General features: G+C 39.0%; 1 protein-coding gene across 1 annotated transcript; it reads left to right on the top strand.

Moving 5' to 3' along the window:
* Positions 1-1782: 1782 nt before the first annotated feature.
* On the top strand, positions 1783-15315 carry gpr173 (G protein-coupled receptor 173). Its single transcript, XM_028454123.1, has 2 exons — positions 1783-2324; positions 11047-15315. The coding sequence occupies exon 2, from the start codon at positions 11233-11235 to the stop codon at positions 12415-12417; it is 1185 nt and encodes a 394-aa protein (XP_028309924.1). The 5' UTR covers positions 1783-2324; positions 11047-11232; the 3' UTR covers positions 12418-15315.
* The last annotated feature ends 4183 nt before the right edge of the window (positions 15316-19498 follow it).

The following is a 19498-nucleotide window of genomic DNA, read 5'->3' as shown; positions in this document are numbered from 1 at the left end:
ATTATATGTATCTCTGTGAGTTTGAATCCTGGAAAGTAAATCAGATTTTAGATGGAGCTCATTAGTGACAGGAGCACCTCACATGGTCCATGCAGGCTACCTGAGGGGTTATGTTCAAACTCTGAGAATATTCGGGCTCCAATGAGGGAAAATCTTGAGTATCCCATTCCTGAAAGTGAGGTATGTTCTTCTCTGAGCATGTCACCATGGTAACATTCTCCATGAACTGAACCTGCTCGCTGGCAAGTTTTGTCTAAGAAACCGTGGGTTTCTACATGGCTCCGCCCACCTGAACACCACTTCTCAAGGAACACTTTAATTTAGCTTGACACTCTTCTCTGACACACATTAGTAACATCACACACTACAGACGTGGCTCACATTGTTACTAATGTTGTGTTTTGCTTTGCGTTTTTTTTTTTTTTTTTTTTTCAAACGGGAGTTTTCTTTATAACATTGGGGATGAAAAGCATTTAGGGAAAAGAGTCTGTATCTGCAGAGCAATAACAAAGGTTGATCTACATTAAAAACCCTACTGACGTCTTTTGTAAAGTTATCTGGATACAAACCTGTGGTAAATGTAAAGGGCGATATGTCAATTTAAATGAATACACATTTAAAGCTCGACATTTACATCATTTCTTACGGTATTAAGGCTGGATATATAGTTATCAACCATAGAGTTGATCACATAGCTGGAAAGTTACGGTGGCGCAGTGGGTAAGGAAGTGTGCTTGGGAGCACGGGGTCGGGGGTTTGGATCTAAACTTAGTCATCTTTTTTGTCATGTCTTTTTTAACATTAAAAGTCAATATAAATGACACGACGTCAAGCGGCTGTCACAGTATTTATAGTCGCTGCAGAAGGAGGGCTGTACACTTCCCTATCTTACTGGGGCCAAATGAAAGTGGAATACACCTTTTAAATTCTAATCGGATTTTGAGTGAACTCATCCTTTAAAAACACTGTAAGTTGATCATTTAAACCATAAGTACAGGTGGAGCTGTCTATGATAAGTGCTGTATATGTACAGCTGTAGAAGAAGTGATCAGCCCTCTCAGTGTAGCAGCACTCTGCTCCTGCACATATTATTCATATTATTATCATATCGTCATGTCTCTGGAGTGATGAAGTAATGATGGACCAAAAAGCGTGACTGATCACAGGCGATTTTAGTCACTATAGTCGCTGAAGTCGCGTTCTGTGTGAACACCTTTATAAAAGGCTCATATTCCTCTATAAACACCTGCTTATTTGACCCAACGGGGTGAATAAATCACTCTCTTCCTGTTGGTTGCCATGGTAGCTTGAGTTATCTCTGCTTAATTGATGATGGCTTTTTATTGCGCATGTGCACTTATCCCAATGTCTACAGACTCTTGGTTGATTGACCAACGTCATACCAGCTGTAGCGGATTCAGATAACCATAGTTTCCCATCACGTAGTATGTTGACCCACGTGACGCAGAGTTTAAGGATGGACTCAGGGTTTGTTGAACCTCCTTTCTGGAATACCCTTCTGAAGCCTACCTGGTGCCAATAATGGTGACCCCTTGAACTATTTTTTTATTTATTTTTTTATTAGCTTTTTAGGTGTAAAGATTGTGCTCATATGCTTTATTTTAACTATCAAATAATAGAAAGCAAAACAGTGTTGTTGTTGTTTTTTTTTGGGGGGGGGGGGGGGGGGGGGGTTATTGCTCACAGAAAGCGTTGTGTCGTCCCTGTAAACGTAACAGATGGGAACAGCAGCGGGGTTTGTGATTGGACGCTGCACTTATTCCTGAAACCTGCCCAGCTCCAGCCTGTGAACACTGCGCCTCCAGCTGTAGCAACACCAGAGTCCGCTCTCCGTCTCCATCCTCGCGGACACCTCACGGCCTCTGCGCGGACACCATGGGCTCGAGGCTCGCTGTCCTCCCGCCGCCCGGACCGAGTGTGTCGGTGCTCCGCGGCCTCAGCGCGGACACGAGCTAACGGACGAACGGGATGTTTGGGCAAACGGGGGATTTAATGGATAACACACGGCTTGTCTGGAACAATGCGAAGCGGGTTGAATTTGAGGAAGGCCGGCTGGTGGTCGGGCAGTGTGTTGGTGGGTGTCAGCTCTGACTGAGAGCGACGTGTGGACGGACCGTGACCAGCACTGACCATGACATGCACACGGAAGAAGAGGAAACGCTGCTGCGGCGGTAGAGCCTTTGTTTTCTGAGGGAAAAATCACCGGGAGGCTTTTCTTGGTTAGATTCAGACCGGCTCGTCTCTTCCGTGCAGTCTTTCTTTCTCATGGACATCAGGTGTGTGTGATTGTGGATGACTGACAGGTAAGCAGCTTTGGACCCTGTGTTTATCTGTGCTGTGTTGGACAGGGTGTCTGGTCCTGCTCTGTCTGTGAGGCGTTCACTGACGCCTGTGTCCCGGCTGTTCCGGTGTCACGTACTGAAGATTGCATCGTGACACCGGGGCTCGGCGGCACCGGGACAGCCCGGTTCCTTCATGTCTGTTCAGCGTGTGAGAGCCAGAGCGCCCCCTAGTGAAGAAGACACACAACATGTGATGATTTAATTCACTCAGACAATCCTTTTAGCCTGAGCTTGTCTGTCCTCATTGGACCTGCAACCTCTGCCACAGACAGCACTATGTCTGTCTGTCTGTCTGTCTGTGTCTATGTGTGTGTGTGTGTGTGTGTGTGTGTCCACCTGTGGGCTCTTCGCCTCCTCCCACTGACATCAAGCCCCCAAGTATCGGCTGCTGTTGCTACCCAGTTCCTGGCAGTGACTCTGCCCTCCACCGCCAACCAACTCCCAGCTCCACAAAGCCCCTCCTTCAGCTCACACACCATCGGCTCCCAGCCTGTGCAAGAGTGCCGCAACCCGCCCATGTACGCGCAACAAAGTCAAAAACACCTTTGCGTCAATGGATGCAATGTAAACTATCACCTGTCGACTCATTCATCAGTCGTGATCAGGTGGTTTCTGAAGAAGAATAAGAAAACAGCAACATTTAAGGCACTTATATCGAATTATGAAGAGCTGAGAATAAAGTCAACACATAATTGAGTTTTTCTCCAGAAAACTAGAATCCAATTATTGGATCACTGGTTCCCAACTTTTTTTTTTTTTTTTTTTTTGCCTTGTGTACCCCCTAAATGTGTCTAATACCTTTTTAATAGGGGTGTCTCGATATTGATATCAGATATTGGTCCGATTCCAGCCTGAAAACGAATATCGGATTCAAATTTTAGTTTAATTTTTTTCAATTATTTTTTTATTTATTTTATTCAGTTGTAGAATACTGTAGATATTATTTTGAAGGTTAATTAGTGCAACCAATTGGTTAATATTAAATGGGTCAGTTTTTCTCACGCCTACTGTTGCTGACTATTGTTCTTTGTTTGAGTGACATCACTTGATCAAGCCTTTTCTAACATTCCACACTACAAAATAAGTAATTTGTTTATTTTTTATTAAAAAAAAAGGAATTAAAGTATGTATGATTCATGCTGATATTGGATCAATATCAGTATCCGACGATACGCAAGGCTGCAATACCTGTATCAATACCTGATGTAAAACCACAACAACAGGGCGTTTAAACAATTAATTCCAGCATTAATGATGTTTTGTCACTTTTGTCATTTTAGCTTTGTTTTAGTTTTTTTTTTTTTTTTTAATGTATTTTAATAGTCATGCTAAAGTTTGTCCCACAGGTAGAATTAATTCCAGGTGCACATGTATGATGGTCAAAATATACTAAACAGGACATTGCTTTTGTCCTTTAACAAGTCATATCCTCAATACATTGTTGCATTGCAAGGGTGTAACAATAATTTAATAAACAAATTTTAAGATACTGGTAATGCTCAACTACAAAATAAATAATAACTTTTCTCAGTGACTTCAGTTAGATATTTGACTTACATTTTCAAACGCACATTATGTTTATAAGTAAGCATTATTATAATAACAGTTAACAGGGTATTTAGGGCCTGTACTACAAAGCTGGATTTCCTCTTGTCACGCTAACTTCCGGGATTTATTTGGTGTGTGCTGTACTACGATGCTGGATAACTTCTTACCGGGCTAAATCACCACGGTAACTTTAACACCTAACCTGGTCGGGGCCAGCTTATGAAATGGATAAGATCCGAGCAGTCTTGGAAAATGACCTGCCGAAGAAAAGGTGGGTCATTCTGTGGACACCTCGCTGCATAGATCTGATGTGACAGCTGACAAAAGAGAGAGAATATTTAGGCATTTATGCAATCCTTTCATTTACTTGATGACATTCTATAGGAAACATACAGATTTTTATCTGATGGACTGACCTACGTTAGTCAGTTGATAAAGCCTGAATGCGTCAGTTGCTATCAGACCGATAAATTCATTCATTCACTCATGTTTTCTGTGATGATGCAGAAAGTCTCAGTCCTGTAAGATTATACAGGCAGCGGCTATATAAAATACAAATATTGTCCACTTTATGATGTAACTACTACTATTAACGCATCATCAGAGCCACAGACGAGGTATGTGCCTTAATAAAATGTAAATGATCAATGTCATTTTCTTCAATAAATTAATATTGTATAACCTCACTAATTTAAGCATTAACACTCATCACTTTCTGCATTCATTCATTCCTGCTTTTACTGCAGCAACAGTGTTGTTTTTGGTGAGAATTATTATATTTTCAAAGAATTACTCCTCAATTGTTACGCAAGTCTACATGGTTTTCATCGGCTTGTGTTGTCCAGTGGGCGGTGGGTCCTGGGCTGCAGTCCTTGCGCTGTTTGGGCCTGTGCGTTTCTGCTGGATGCTGGCTGGTTTGTGGGCTGGAGCTCTCGCCCTCGGGGGTTTCCGGTGCCTTGTTACCCAGCAGGCTCGGCCTGACTTTGACAATAACTAAGGCTTATCGTGAGGGCAACATCGATGAGGTGTGATCAGGGGCGCTCTGGGGCAATGTGGGGCACTTTGGGACAATGTAGAACAATTTGGGATACTCTGGGACAATGTGGGACACTAGGATGATGTAGGACAATGTGGGACACATTGGAACAATGTACTGTTGGACAATGTGGGACACTCTGGGGCAATGTAGGACAATTTTGGTCACTCAGGGACTATGTAGGACACTCTGGGACAATTTGAGACACTGTGGGACACCCTGAAACTATGCAGGATAACTTTTGACACTCTGGGACAATATGGGATAACTTTTGACACTCTGGGACAATGCAGGACAATTTGAGACACTCTGGGACATGTTGGGACACTTTTGAGACAATGTAGGACAATATGGGATAACTTTTTACACTCTGGGACAATGTAGGACATTTTGAGACAATTTAGGACACTCTGGGACACTTGGACAATTTGGGACACTGGGAAAAAATGGGACACTCTGGGACTATGTAGAATAGATTTTGAAACTCTGGGATAATGTGGGACAATATAGGACAATGTGGGACTATGTAGAATACATTTTGACACTCTGGAACTATGTAGGATAACTTTTGTCAGACACTCTGTGACAATGTAGGGCAATTTAAGACAATGTAGGACAAAATAATGTGCAACAAGTTTCTTTTCACAGAAACTACTGTGTAGAAGTATCATAGTCACAATGACAACATAATGACGGCATTGTAACAACTGTAAGTGAGAACATTAAAGCTGATATCTGGACTTTCTGAGAGTACGTCTCGATGTCGCGCCCTCAACAGCCTCACTTCCTCCCCCTATGTCTGCAATCTACCAGAAGCCACGCCTCTACTTTTCTGCATGCGCATCGCGGAACATAAAGTCGCATTGATAAAGGTCTATGGGTCAGGTAAGAGTCAAAATCATATTTACCTGTTTGCTGTTGTGACGCGCGGCCTTGTTTCCGTGTACAGTTCCGCGTTCACTTTCATTGACAGTCTCAAAAACAGGAAGTTGAAGCTTATTGGCTGTGTGCACTCTGCGATTGTTTCCATTTGTATAAGGTTCTATAGGATGAAGGAGGGACTTATATGCATTAATGTATATGAACGACCACCGGCAGTAGACCATAGTAAAAGACTAGTTAGGTATTTTTTCACATTTCAAAAGAATGATACATAAACATAGATTTCTCAGAAACTCCAGATATCAGCTTTAATAAAGTGAAAGTGGCTGAACAAAGCACTGTCCGTTGATCATCTGATAGATTAATAATGTATAATCTCAAGCTCTTATGCATTAACAGTGTCAGCAGCTTCCTGGCTGCGTTTCTTCATGCCCTTTCTGCAGCAACATTGTTGTTTTTGGTCTCATTTATGTATTTTATTTCTTCATATTTTTAAAGAATTATTCCTCAATTGTGACATAAATTGCTCTACACAGTTTCTCCGTGATTGTGATCGGTCTGACGCTGCAATCTCCACCCCCTCACAGTTGCGAGCACGTCGCCAGGCTGAAATCACCTGTTTTAACTGAATGTATTTATATCCTGCTTCATAGGACAGGGGCTCTTTGACGGAGAATGTTTGGTTAGGTAAAGCCCGCTAACGGAGAGATATCTCGGATATACTTATCCAACTTCGTAGTACAGGCCCTTTATGCTCGATCGTGGTAGAGAAGACAAGGAAAAGACATTTTAGAACAAGGAAGAGATGCTTGTGGAAGGCAGGAAAAGGTATATCATTAATTTGGTGGTCACATTAGGGACTCTGTGGTATGTACCATATGTCGCTTTGCAGCATTTCTCTGTGTTTGCGATTGGTCATGCTGTAAACACCACCCCTTTTATGTGAGCGCACACTGATCCGCTTGGAAACCCCTGCTTTAACTTAACGTGTTGATAATCAACTTCATAGTTCATGATAGTGCAGCACATTTTCAGATTTTCGCAACATGCCCACTTCTGTTACAGATTCTACGCAATAGAACAACAACAAAAACACCCAAAATAACAGAAAATAAGAACAAAACAACTCGCAAGACATACAAAAACAGCAAGAACACACAAAAACAGCAAGAACACACAGGATCAATACAAAACAGAAGAATACTCACAAAACCCTTTATTCTTTCCTGTATTAAGGCTCAGTTTGATCATTATTCTAAATGGTGACATGAACTTTAATAATCAGACAAACACATTTTTGTGGCCCCCGCTGTGGTGGAAGTTGCCTATCTCTGGTTGACATGAGATAGGTTGGGGTGGAGATTGCGGCGTCATACCTCATACCTACTGTTGCTGACTATTTATATATCAGTTAAAATTATTTAGAATAATGTTTGATTTAATTTATATTGATCATGTAAATGTCAACTTAAAAACAGTTTAAAATTAAAAAAAAAAAAAGAAATTGACATCAAGAAATAAAACAGTATCTTGCATCTTCAAATTCTTATGCATCTCAGTTAACATGAGCACAATGTTATGTAAAGAATATTCTTTTTTTAGTTATTATTGTATTTGAAAGGCTACAAAAAGTAACTTGAATTTGATAACACATGATCATGTGATCAACACATGCTAATTACTCATTTCTTGTTACACATAAAACATGCATATTTAACCAGCACATTGGTGGTTAAATTAATCTGTTTCCACACAATTAAAATCTCTATTTTCTTCCAGAATAGTGTTTTTGTTAGTTTAGTTATCTTACCAGGGATTTAAAACTTAAGGTTAGACACAGAAAAGTTAATGGTCTGTAGATGTTGCAGGAGGTGAAGTAGGAAGGTGCTGAGTCATTGCACAACATGATTTATTTCATGTTAACAATTTGTTATATCCTGATTTTTTTTTTGTCATTAATCATTAATAGCATCTGTAAACAAAAAAAAAAAAACATCTCTATTCCAATAGTTTTTTTTAAAGCTATAGGGAGCCATTGCAAAAGAGTCAAAGGGCCACATTAGGCTCCAGAGCTGCAGGTTGCAGACCCCTGCCCTGGGAGAACCACAGCTAAACATCTGGCCTTGAATCATAGTCCATCAGTTCTGGTCCCTGCATGCTGATTCTGATGAGCGTGTACACTCTATCGCTGAGCTCAGCACGTTCTTCCTTTTTACTGCTGCCCTCAACATGAGCGTGCTCTCAGTGAAGGACTCGTTATGTCTGGCTCCGTTCGCAGACCGCGCGCACACCGTTGCATTACCCGCAGCCAAGTTGCGTGACCGCGCACCGTCTCCTCACCCGCAGCGCAGAGAGAGAGAGAGAGAGAGGTGCACTCTGTGGGACGTGACGGAGCGCTCAGCCGCTCCGTCCAAAATAAGTCACCAATACGTACTCGCACGGATGCGACCAGATAGAAATTTCACTCGCACACATTGAAAATATACTCACATATGAGACCATTTTGGTTGCAGTCTCGAGCCCTTAATACTATGTTTTTGGGGTTCTTAGAACAAATGGAGATGGATGAAAAATAGCATGACATGGGACCTTTACCTGTAAGTGAACATATCGTTCATATCTCGTTTTGTAGCACAGCTGATCTCTGACGGATAATGTTTGGTTAGGTGAAGCCCGCTAACTAATGCTAAATCCAGGATTTACTGATATCATACCATAATACTCCTGGGAATACTGTCAAGTTGTTTAAAAATCTTTGACATTTTACTATCTATCTTAATTAAACATTTTACTATCTGTCCTAATTAAACATTTACCATGATATTCTGTTAGCTTGTGTGCACATGAAAACTGATCTCAAAAGCCACATCTGTGCTCCACTGTTTTTGTCATTAATGGCTCTTGAAAAATATTTTTTATAACTTACAATATTGAGGACATTGTTATCATAGCGATACTGTGAAAGATTATTTTTGTTTAATTTAAGCAAATAAGGAAAAAAAAAAATCTTTTAAAACCACAATTTCACATTAGACAGAAAAGCCACATTCCCAACCGTATTCAGCTTTATCAGATACCGATATTGATCCAATGCAATTCGATGCGATATCAGCACGAATCATACATACTTTTATTACTTATTTTGTAGTGTGGATATGTTAGAAAAGGCTTAATCAAGTGATGTCACTCAAACAGAGAACAATAGTCAGCAACAGTAGGTATGAGAAAAACTTACCCATTTATTATTAACCAATTGGTTACATAAATTTTAACCTTCAACATATCTACAGTATTCTACAATTGAATAAAATAAATAAAAACTGAGGGCGGGGACAAAAACAACAACACAATATTGTCCACTGCCCAAAACAATGTGTTCATTGCTCTTAGTCTTCACTAAATAAAATAGTGTAAACAAAATAAACACATCAATCTAATAACAAGAGCAATAATCAGTCATTTAATGAAACTGCTGAGTATTTGTTTTTTGGCTGATATTGGACTGATATCAATATTGGATCGAGACACCCACTGCTCACCTCCCGGAAAAGTGACAGTTTGTGTAGTTTGTCATGGGGGAGCCTTAGTGCTCTGCCTGTGCCCAGTCTCTAAACAGCCTCTCCCTCTCTGTATATTCAGAGTTTTGTCATTGTAAATTTCTAGATCCTGAATGAATGGACATACAGTGCAGTAAACGAGAGGCAATGGATGGTTTAAAACACATGGAGACTAGGGTTGGGAACCTCTGGGTACCTCACGATACGCAATACAAAGCTCACGATAACGATTATCTCACGATATGACGATACTGCGATTATCGATATATTGGTCAGAAATCAATCTACGATAATCTATGACATAACAAGAGAAAAAAAGATTAAGTGAAAAAATACAATATTTATTTTATATTTCTGAAAGAAAATAAATTGAATATGTGTCCTATGAACAGTGACACTATTTTAGTGCAACATTTCTGTAAATAAGTGTCAAAATACCAATGTAAATGAATAAGTATCTCCAATAGTGCTTTCTGTAAACAAAAAATAGGGTCTTTCTTACCAGTGACACCAGTATAGTGCAATATTCCAGTAAACAATATATTGGTTCCTTCAACAAACAGTGACAACATTTTTGTGAAGACATACCTGCACATTTTAGTGACAAAGCAGAAAAGGTTTTGAAAAAAAAAAAAAACAGAAAAAAATCGATACTTAGCGGGAGCATATCGATAATCGATCGTGCGGAAAAATATGGCGATTAATCGCCTTATCAAGATATTGTCACACTCCTAATGGAGACGGTGATCATCTCTAAAAAGTAAAATACACATTAAACACATAGTTAGACCGTGATTCTATCTATCTTAAATAAACATTTACCATGATATTCTATTAAATTTCCATTAAAAATACCACATTGAAGCCATAGATAGTGAGAAAATGTAGAACAGATTTCTATTTCACTCCTTTTTCAGTTTATATAGATCTTTGTTGAGTCTTTCAAAATGATGATGTTGGTTTAAGCAGCAGGTAAACTAAACCTGCTGCTTAAACCTGGTGGGAAGCAGGTTTGCACCACCGACTGTGTTTCCATGGCAACTAAGGTGTTTTGTCTTTGATGAAACGGCCATTCCAGTTAGAACCCAGTAAAGTGAGCCAGATCTCAGGTTAAACCAGGAAATGACCCTGAGCTGGGGTTGATGAAATACCCCTGACCTGCTATCACATCAGAGGTCGTGTCCTGACTCACATTGTCAGTAGTGTCCCAGAAATAGTTCAAATGATCCCTAAAAGGATATGTACAGTATGTACACATGTGCTTCAACCAACAAGCAAGGTAACCTGTTTATAGAATTTTGATGAAAGTATTACATTTTCTCAAATACTAATTTTTAGTAAAATACAAAGCAAAAAAGCCTTTGGTATCTACTAGTACATCTAGAATTGGCATAAGGCCATTTATATATCATGGATCTATGTTACGTGAAAATGAATGCCTGACACAAAGGAAACCACAGAAGAAGCTGGTGTACACTCTGAAAACTAAACCTCTGGGGTTTGCCAACTTGAATTGATATATTTCGTATATCTTGAGTTTAGGACTGGCTGCGTTATGTATTTGTCTCAACACCTACAAATAAATTCATTAATAGATTAAATCTGCAGGTCTCACTGCCATTCACAATATAATTTTTACATTTCTTTGTATTTCTTTCAGGATCCTGGAGATGAATCCAAAAATACACCTTTAGAGAGACCTTCTTCGACATGGGGCAATGTGGATGGAAGTGTACTTTTCCTTTGTGACCAACAAAAAGGAAGCAATCACGAGGACCAAGGGACTACTTGTTGATGGGGGAGAAGGTGGAGAAGCAGTGGTCGTTTTGATTGAGGGGAAGTGGAAATGGCTGGAGGGGGGTTTGGGATGGCGAATGGGAATGAGAGTAGTGAAAGGCCTGCAGGGCCCTTGTCATCAGTGGTGACTACTGAAGGGGAAATGGTTGCTGAAAGCTCCTCCTCACCTATCTCCACCTACATCAAATTGGTGCTGTTGGGGCTCATCATCTGCATCAGTCTAGTTGGAAACCTGGTGGTGTCCCTGCTTGTACTGAGGGACCGGGCATTGCGTAAGGCACCTTATTACTTCCTGTTGGACCTGTGCCTGGCGGACACCATTCGCTCAGCCATCTGCTTCCCCTTTGTGTTGGTGTCCATAAAAAATGGCTCAGCCTGGACGTACAGTGTGTTGAGCTGTAAGGTGGTCGCCTTCATGGCAGTGCTCTTCTGCTTCCACGCTGCTTTCATGCTCTTCTGTATTAGTGTAACGCGCTACATGGCAATTGCACACCATCGTTTTTACTCAAAGCGCATGACATTCTGGACATGCGTGGCGGTGGTGTGCATGGTATGGACCCTGTCTGTGGCAATGGCCTTCCCCCCTGTTTTTGATGTGGGGACCTACAAGTTCATCCGGGAGGAGGACCAGTGCATTTTTGAGCATCGTTACTTCAAGGCTAATGATACGCTGGGTTTCATGTTAATGCTAGCTGTGCTCATTCTGGCCACACATGTTGTCTACATGAAGCTGCTGCTTTTTGAATATAAACACCGCAAGATGAAACCTGTGCAGATGGTACCAGCTATCAGTCAGAACTGGACTTTCCACGGGCCAGGGGCTACCGGCCAAGCAGCAGCTAACTGGATTGCAGGCTTTGGTAGGGGTCCGATGCCTCCTACTCTGCTGGGAATCCGGCAAAATTTGCACAATCAGAACCGGCGTCTTCTGGCCATGGATGAGTTCAAAGCAGAGAAGCAGCTCGGCAGGATGTTTTATGTGATCACGCTGCTATTTCTGGTGCTCTGGTCTCCTTACATAGTGGCTTGCTATTGGAGGGTGTTTGTTAAGGCTTGCACAATACCACACCGGTACCTCTCCACCACCGTGTGGATGAGTTTTGCTCAAGCCGGGGTCAACCCAATCGTCTGTTTCTTCCTTAATAAAGACTTGAAGAAAGGGCTCCTTTCCTACTTACCAGCCTGCTGCAGGACTAAACCTCATCTGCCACGAGAGCCTTATTGTGTCATGTGAAGTGATTGTGACCTAAAAGTCCAGAATCAGCCAATGAAAGTACAGTGTATTGTGGCAGTTGATATAATGCATGCAGTGAGTGTGAGCTTAACTATTGAATGGATAAAAGAGGAGAATAGGAAGCCTGATTTCTCTCCCCACACTTTTCCTTAACTGTTTTCATTCCAGAAGAAGCTATAAAAGAGCATTATTGTAATCTGGAAGCGCACCCAGTAGTTTGCAACTGGTTGCAAAAGGTTGTCAGAGTTAATAATGAATACATAATTCAGCTTTTTGTTTCTCAACTGGTCTAGCTTTTCACTATCAGACCCTAAGCGGAGTCATTTATTAACATATCCTTTTTGAAAGATGTAGGAAAAAACTTGAGAAAAAAACCCCACTGTACTTTGAAACAGGTACCAATTTGTTACAGCCTACAAATCTTGTTCATTGTAAAAGCACAAAAGTTTTTCTGTATTTATTTACTCGAGTAAATGCCCGTGACCCACTGAAAGTCAGTCAGTGACCCATTTTTGAGTAAGACCCATGAGTTGAAAACCTCTAAGGACCTTCAGGATTACCTGAAAAAAACAGAAGTGGTCCAAAAAAAGAGCATTGAAAATTGAGAAAGTTTTTCCTTTTTTTCAGGGAAATCTGTATGACCACAAGCCTTTAGATTTTTTTTTAGTTTTTTATGTTCAAAATATTAAACTCTACAATAAGAGTGACACCTATAAGACATTCAACCCACCACACATGCAGGCAGACCTACAAAATGTAAAGATATATGCTTTCTTGAGGAGAGGAAATATTAAAGGCAAGAGAAAAACCACTTGGATACCCAAAGGGAAAAAGAATACAATTAGAGACGTTGTAAATGAAACGCAGAGTCCAAAAAAGACATGGTCCATCATGAAAATCTTGTTTAGTAAGTCCTGTACAGGGTGGTAGGGGATACTGGAGCCTATCCCAGCAGACAGGGTGTAAGGCAGTGTAAACCCCTCTGGATAGGACAACAATCTATCGCAGGGCTTGACAGAGACAGGTTGGGGGCCACGAGCAGGAATAAAGCCCACAATCCTTGCACTGAGAGGCAGTAATGCTGCTCACCAGTGTGCCTCAGTGACCCCATCACAAAAATGATTTGAATAAAATTAAAGAACAATGAGATTATATGGATTATAAAAGATGAAAAACAGATAAAAAAAAAAACATTTCAAGATAAGAGAGTTTATTCAAAAGATAAATGTGTTAGTTGATTTAAAAAGCCATCAAAAGTTCTAGGGCTCATGTATAGACTAGGAACCAGTGTATAGACTTGTGCTGTCAGCTTTGATACACGGACAACCCACATCGCCGAGACGTATGCGTGCTGTCTGGGCTGTTTATCAACACTCCGAAAAATAAAAAATTGGAACAAAATTCTGTTAATAAAATGTGTCTTTTTCTGAGGTGTTTATAATATAAACCATATCCCTTCCTGTTTTCAAAATTCTTGAAAACAATGAACTTCAACCAAGGCACAGGGCTAATAACCTATGTTAGCTAACAATGAGATGTACAGTAGCCCCGAATGAGAAGGACCCAGCCACTGAAAGCTCTAGTATCAACCTTGCATGTATTTGTCGACAGACGTTTCAAAGAGATTTGATAAATTGAACTGTCTGATGCAGTTCATTCACTCCATTGGGGGGTGTTTTTCAACAAAATGGAATTAAAACATGCAAAATAACAGGACCTCACTGGATTTTCTATTTTATCAAACTGTGATTAGGCTGAAGAGGAGCAGTTTAGCCAGCTATCACTCAACCGTCAGGTACATCACAGATTTACTAATCAGAGACATGGACATATGAGCTTTTTCTACCAGTTAAACAGATAATATGGAATCCTCGTCATCTCATTTCTCTCCGCTTGTTTTAACTCAGCCGAATTCAGTATTAGCCTGGCAAAATTTAGGTTATCTACGTTTCCTGAAATAACCCCTGGGTCAAGTTAATGGCAGCAGATGGTGGTAATATCAGTTTCTCCTCTTTGATGGGACACGGTAGCTTTAAGGAATTTAGTATCAAACCATTTGTGGTTATGGTTATCAAACTGGGGTAAACAAGAATAAAGAAGCCCAATGAGTCTCTAATATAATGGCTTGCAATTTGATTGCTAGGTTTGGAAGTTATTGCGCTGATAACAACCTTACAAACAGTTCTTTATAAAAGTTGCAAATCAGAACTATTTGTTGCTGGAGGACCCAAAAATGAGATACTTTTTAGAAAAAATGGTTATGTTTTAGTTAAAAACAGCTCATATCTAACTAGCAGGCTAGTCCACACGCTGTTACCAACTAGGCTGTTTGCACCTGCGTTGTCCGCCTATAGCAAGAAACGGCTCTGTTTTGAAATGCTGTACTAAAAAGGTTGGGATACAAAATCTATTCATGGATATTTGTTTTTTCAAACAAAATAAACAACCAAACTGTGCTTCTTAACATGTGGGGGTCAGGTAGAAGTGAATCACTGAATGTCTGAGTGTAATTCACACCTGAGGACTGATTGCAGATAGTGTGTTTGGGAATCCAGGTTCCACTTAAGTCTCTGATACCACGTGTGACACATGCAGCAAAAACATACCACAGAAAACAGCTTATTCTGTCTTTATTTTCAGAATGATTGCCTTATTCTATCCTATTGTCAAATCAATGCAACCGATAATAGAAGAATGTGTTTGGTCTGAGTGCGGAAGTCTTTCATCAGGAGGAATCTAACACTGTGGAAACTCATGACCTTTGGAGCGTGTGCCACTCTCTCTCTCTTCCCAGCAGGAGCTCCAGGAACTGTGGAGAACAGGAAACGTGACTTCTTTTTTTTTTTTTTTTTTACATTGATAGGTGTGGGTGAACCCCGCTTTGAGCTTTGTTTTATCAGCCTGTAAAAAGAGAAGGACCAGGACGCTGTTCTCATTTTCACATCCGCGACAATGCCAGAGGAGAGTGAGGATTCTCAGAGGCCTGACTGTGCTTCTTTTTTTTTTTTTTTAGCTGCCTCAGGCTAATCATCTTTTGTAAATTTACTGTGACCTCTGTTCTATTTGGTGTGTAATATATTGATAGCAAAAGAAATTTGAAATGCAACAGAAAAGCTAGTGATCATATTTTTACTGTGTGCGTGTTGGTGTAATGACGTATGAAACATGGCTCTTGCTGAGGCTTCCGGCCCTTTCTCACTATGGTTTTCTTGAAACAAAGATCTGAATGTGTTTTCAAACCAATGATGTTCATTCTAAGTCTTTTTATTCGAAACACAAGTGAATTATAACCAAGGGGGCATTTTGTACATATTTTAAGTGTAAAACCACAACAAGAAAACAGCCTCTTTTTGACTAAGAAAACTGGTCACACCTTTACTAAACTGCTGCCATTCTAGGTCCTTCTTGATTACCGTAGCTATTTCTCCAACCACGGTTAAGGAAACCTTGGGCATCTGTAAGACAAATTTCGGGTTGTTAAATTCTAATTTTTTTTAAATTTGAGATTCATTTTAAAAGCACCTACAAATTGGATTCTGAGCCCCAAAATGCCACATTATTAAAAAAAAAAGACAAAAGCCTCTTTTTGACAGTTGTTCTCTATAATGGCACTCTCTGTGCCTTATACTGTGTCAACTTCCACTTGACTTGATTAGCTAACATGTTGTTTTAGCTCCACTGAGTAGCTATTTCTCAAAATACAGTTAGGGAAATGCTTGGGTGTCACTGGTTTTTGTTGCTTTGTTAAATTATCATATATTTTTTAAATGTCATCATTGAAAAGTGCACACCAGCAAAGAATTAACCCAAACTGCACACAATAATCACACACAAAAAAAAAACTGACATTGTTTGTCCTATATATTTAAAAAATGATTATCAATCACATAACTTAATTTTCATGGGACCGTATTGTTGTGCAACTCCTGCAAAATAATTACTCCAGTGAAAAAGATAAAAGCTAAAATGTACTCACTCCAACATGTAATGTAAAGCCTAAATTGAGTTAAATAAATTGTTGTGGTATTGTTATATTTTTAGTATTTTCAAGTGAGGGATCTGTCTTTGTATTGCTGAGCTCTTTAGTAAATAATGTGGATCAGGGCCAAATTTAAACTGACAGAGCATGTACTGCTTGTACTGTTAAACAGTCAAACAAACAAAAAACATGAATCTTTATATAAATCACTACAATTCATGCAGAAAACTGTGATTCTTCTTTGCTCAGCAACACACATTTGTAATCATATTTTCCACCCTGCAAATTAACCCACAAAATGTCCACAAATGACATTGCTCAATAAAAACATTCAAAGAGGTTAAAAGTCAAAATCTCAAAGGTATTAAAATCAGTAACTCATTGGTTGGATATTTACAGTTTCTTAAACGCCTAATTCATTTATGGTGCAATAATGGGCAAATTGTTTGTTTGGTTTTTTTTTTTTCCATTAAAAAAAATCTTAATTTAATGGAGATCAAACTGGATCGTTTATGGCCCCTGAACTAAAATGTGTGACACCTCTGGAAATGAAAACGTGTCAAGCATCCACGACAACAGAAACGTGTGCATTAATTTAAAAAAATTTCATGATTCTTCACATACACAAACATGTGACAAATAAATGAATAGTTTATTATTATTATTATTATTATTATTATTATTATTAAATTTTTAAGGGACAATTGACATTAGTTCATGGTTGTTGTTTTTTTTTTTCTCGATAAATTAATGGCACATGACAAATTGATAAAAAGTAAAATGTAGTTATTGATAAGACATCTATAGAACACAATTGGACATTTTGATGATGCGGAACGTGATTACTTTAAATTGTCTGGAAAAATGACTTGTGCTGCTAAATCCTATACAAAATAAGACATTGAATGTTGATGTAAAAAATGTCAAATGAGCTAAAGGAGGATTTTGCTTTTGTGCTTTTTCCATTCAAAATTAGGTGCTTCAAACTTTTAATCCCTATTATCAATTTGACATTTGAAAAACTCAGTTTTTTTTATTATTATCCAAAAGTTTAATTGGAGATTCCTCTCAAAATATGAATAAGCTCTTGTTTCACTGTCCTTTAACTGGGGTTACAGTTTTATCTTGTGACGCAGTAGCAGACTCACCTAGGACACCAAAGGCTTCTCATCAAACCAGCTAACATAGAATCTCCTCCCCTAACTAACAGAAAGCTAAACAATGACTCATATTTTATTTATGCTTCTAAAAGTAATCATGTTACAGCAGGTGGGTTGAATAAAAACACCAGATTATGACCAGTGATGGTCCAGAACAGCGTTTGATTTGTGATACTGGGCATTTGAAACTACAGCTGAGCAGGAACACAAGTGTCTTAAAGAGGGAGTGTTTGTCAATCAGCTGTTCTAATGTAATCATGAAGTCAGAGCTTCTAGAATGTCAGAGAGGAGGCTAAATATGATTGTTTCAAACTATGAAGGCTGTCAGCCATTCTAGTTATGTTTTATTATGTATCATTTCTAATGATGGGCTGATGAGCATGTCACTGGCAATTTGTCATTTTTGTTGGTTTTTCTAATGATAATAAACTTTACTTGAAAGGATGTGCACGACATCATGATTCTGTGGCGTCCCATTGTGCCCAGCGGAAACCATCCTCATCCAGATACAGACTGATTATTTACTGTTAAGAGTTTTTTTATCACAAATATGACTGAATTTATTGAAATGTCTAGTACCTACAACTGTCCTGATAGCACGCACTGAGACATAGACATCCAGTGTGGGACTTTTAGTGAAAGGTCATGACACGTGGCCTTCAAACAATCACACAAAATGACAAGAAATACACACAAGGACAACAAGAACACATTAGTCAACAACCAAAACACATCACAAAATGAATGTGTAATTGCTCAGATTGGTCATTATTCTAAATGCTGACATGAATTTTCATAATGTGGCCCTTGGGTCAGACAATCCCATTTTTGTGGCCTGATGTACAGTATATAATAATATGGTAGAGCATCGTTCATATTCTATAGCTACTTATCAATAGCTAACAATTATTAACAGTGATTCACAATGTATTGTAATGTTTTTTTGGTTTTTTTTTTTACATATTTTCAGCTTATTAGAGTTTCTGTATCTACTGCTACAAATACAAGGTTTGTACTGGTCAGTAAATATCCTGCAACGCTAAAAAACTTTAGGAAACATTTCTACTGGATTTGATTAGATCATCCCATAAGAATGTTTCACTAAACTAATAGTTTTTTCTTCTTCTTCTGATAATCAGGCTATTCTTAAAGCCTGCTGTGGCTGTATGTGTCTGTGGTCGTCAGATATCCAACCCAACCTGTTTATATCAGAGTTTCCACCAACAAACTTCTGGAACTGAAAGTTCCTGTTGTTGCTTTACTTACCATTCTGTAAAGCACATGTGTCTAAATCCTGGAGGGTTGCTGTACTGTACTTTTATATTTGGCCCTGTGTTAGCACAGCTGAGTGCAATGAGAGGCTCCTCTTTTCACAATCAAGACACATTTGTCATTATATTTGGTGTTTTCCATAAGATCCCATACACTCAGGACTGCAGACCTCAAGGAAGTATGTGTTAGAGACTTGGTGTAAAGAACAGGTGCTTAAACTATATTAGTAAAGTAAACCAATACCACAATCAAGCTTTTGGCCTTTCATATTTTTTCCTAAAACTGCTGGTAATCTTCCTGAGCAGAGCACACAAAATCCTAATGCACTGTGGCATCTTACATTGCAGTTATTAATATCTATCTCTTTTCACCCTATATACATTTGGTTAATGACAATAATATGCAATTCACATTGTGCCTTTATTTGGCCCTAGTGACAATGCCTCCCAGCTGGAAGAATATATAAATAAAATAAAATAAAATAAAAATGTGAAGCTGATTAAAGCTGTGTTCATTTTTAAAATACATTTTTATTGAGTTTTAGTCTTAGTCTTTTGACTAAAATTATTTTTAGTTTTAGTCAAGATTTAGTCATCTGATTTGTTTTAATTTTAGTCGACTAAATCAATAACATATTTAATAGACTTTTTTTTCTTTCTTTTTTTTACCG

Source organism: Gouania willdenowi, chromosome 7, assembly GCF_900634775.1.
Source record: "Gouania willdenowi chromosome 7, fGouWil2.1, whole genome shotgun sequence".
Taxonomy (NCBI): Eukaryota; Metazoa; Chordata; class Actinopteri; order Blenniiformes; family Gobiesocidae; genus Gouania; species Gouania willdenowi.
This window is presented reverse-complemented; position numbering and strand designations above follow the sequence as displayed.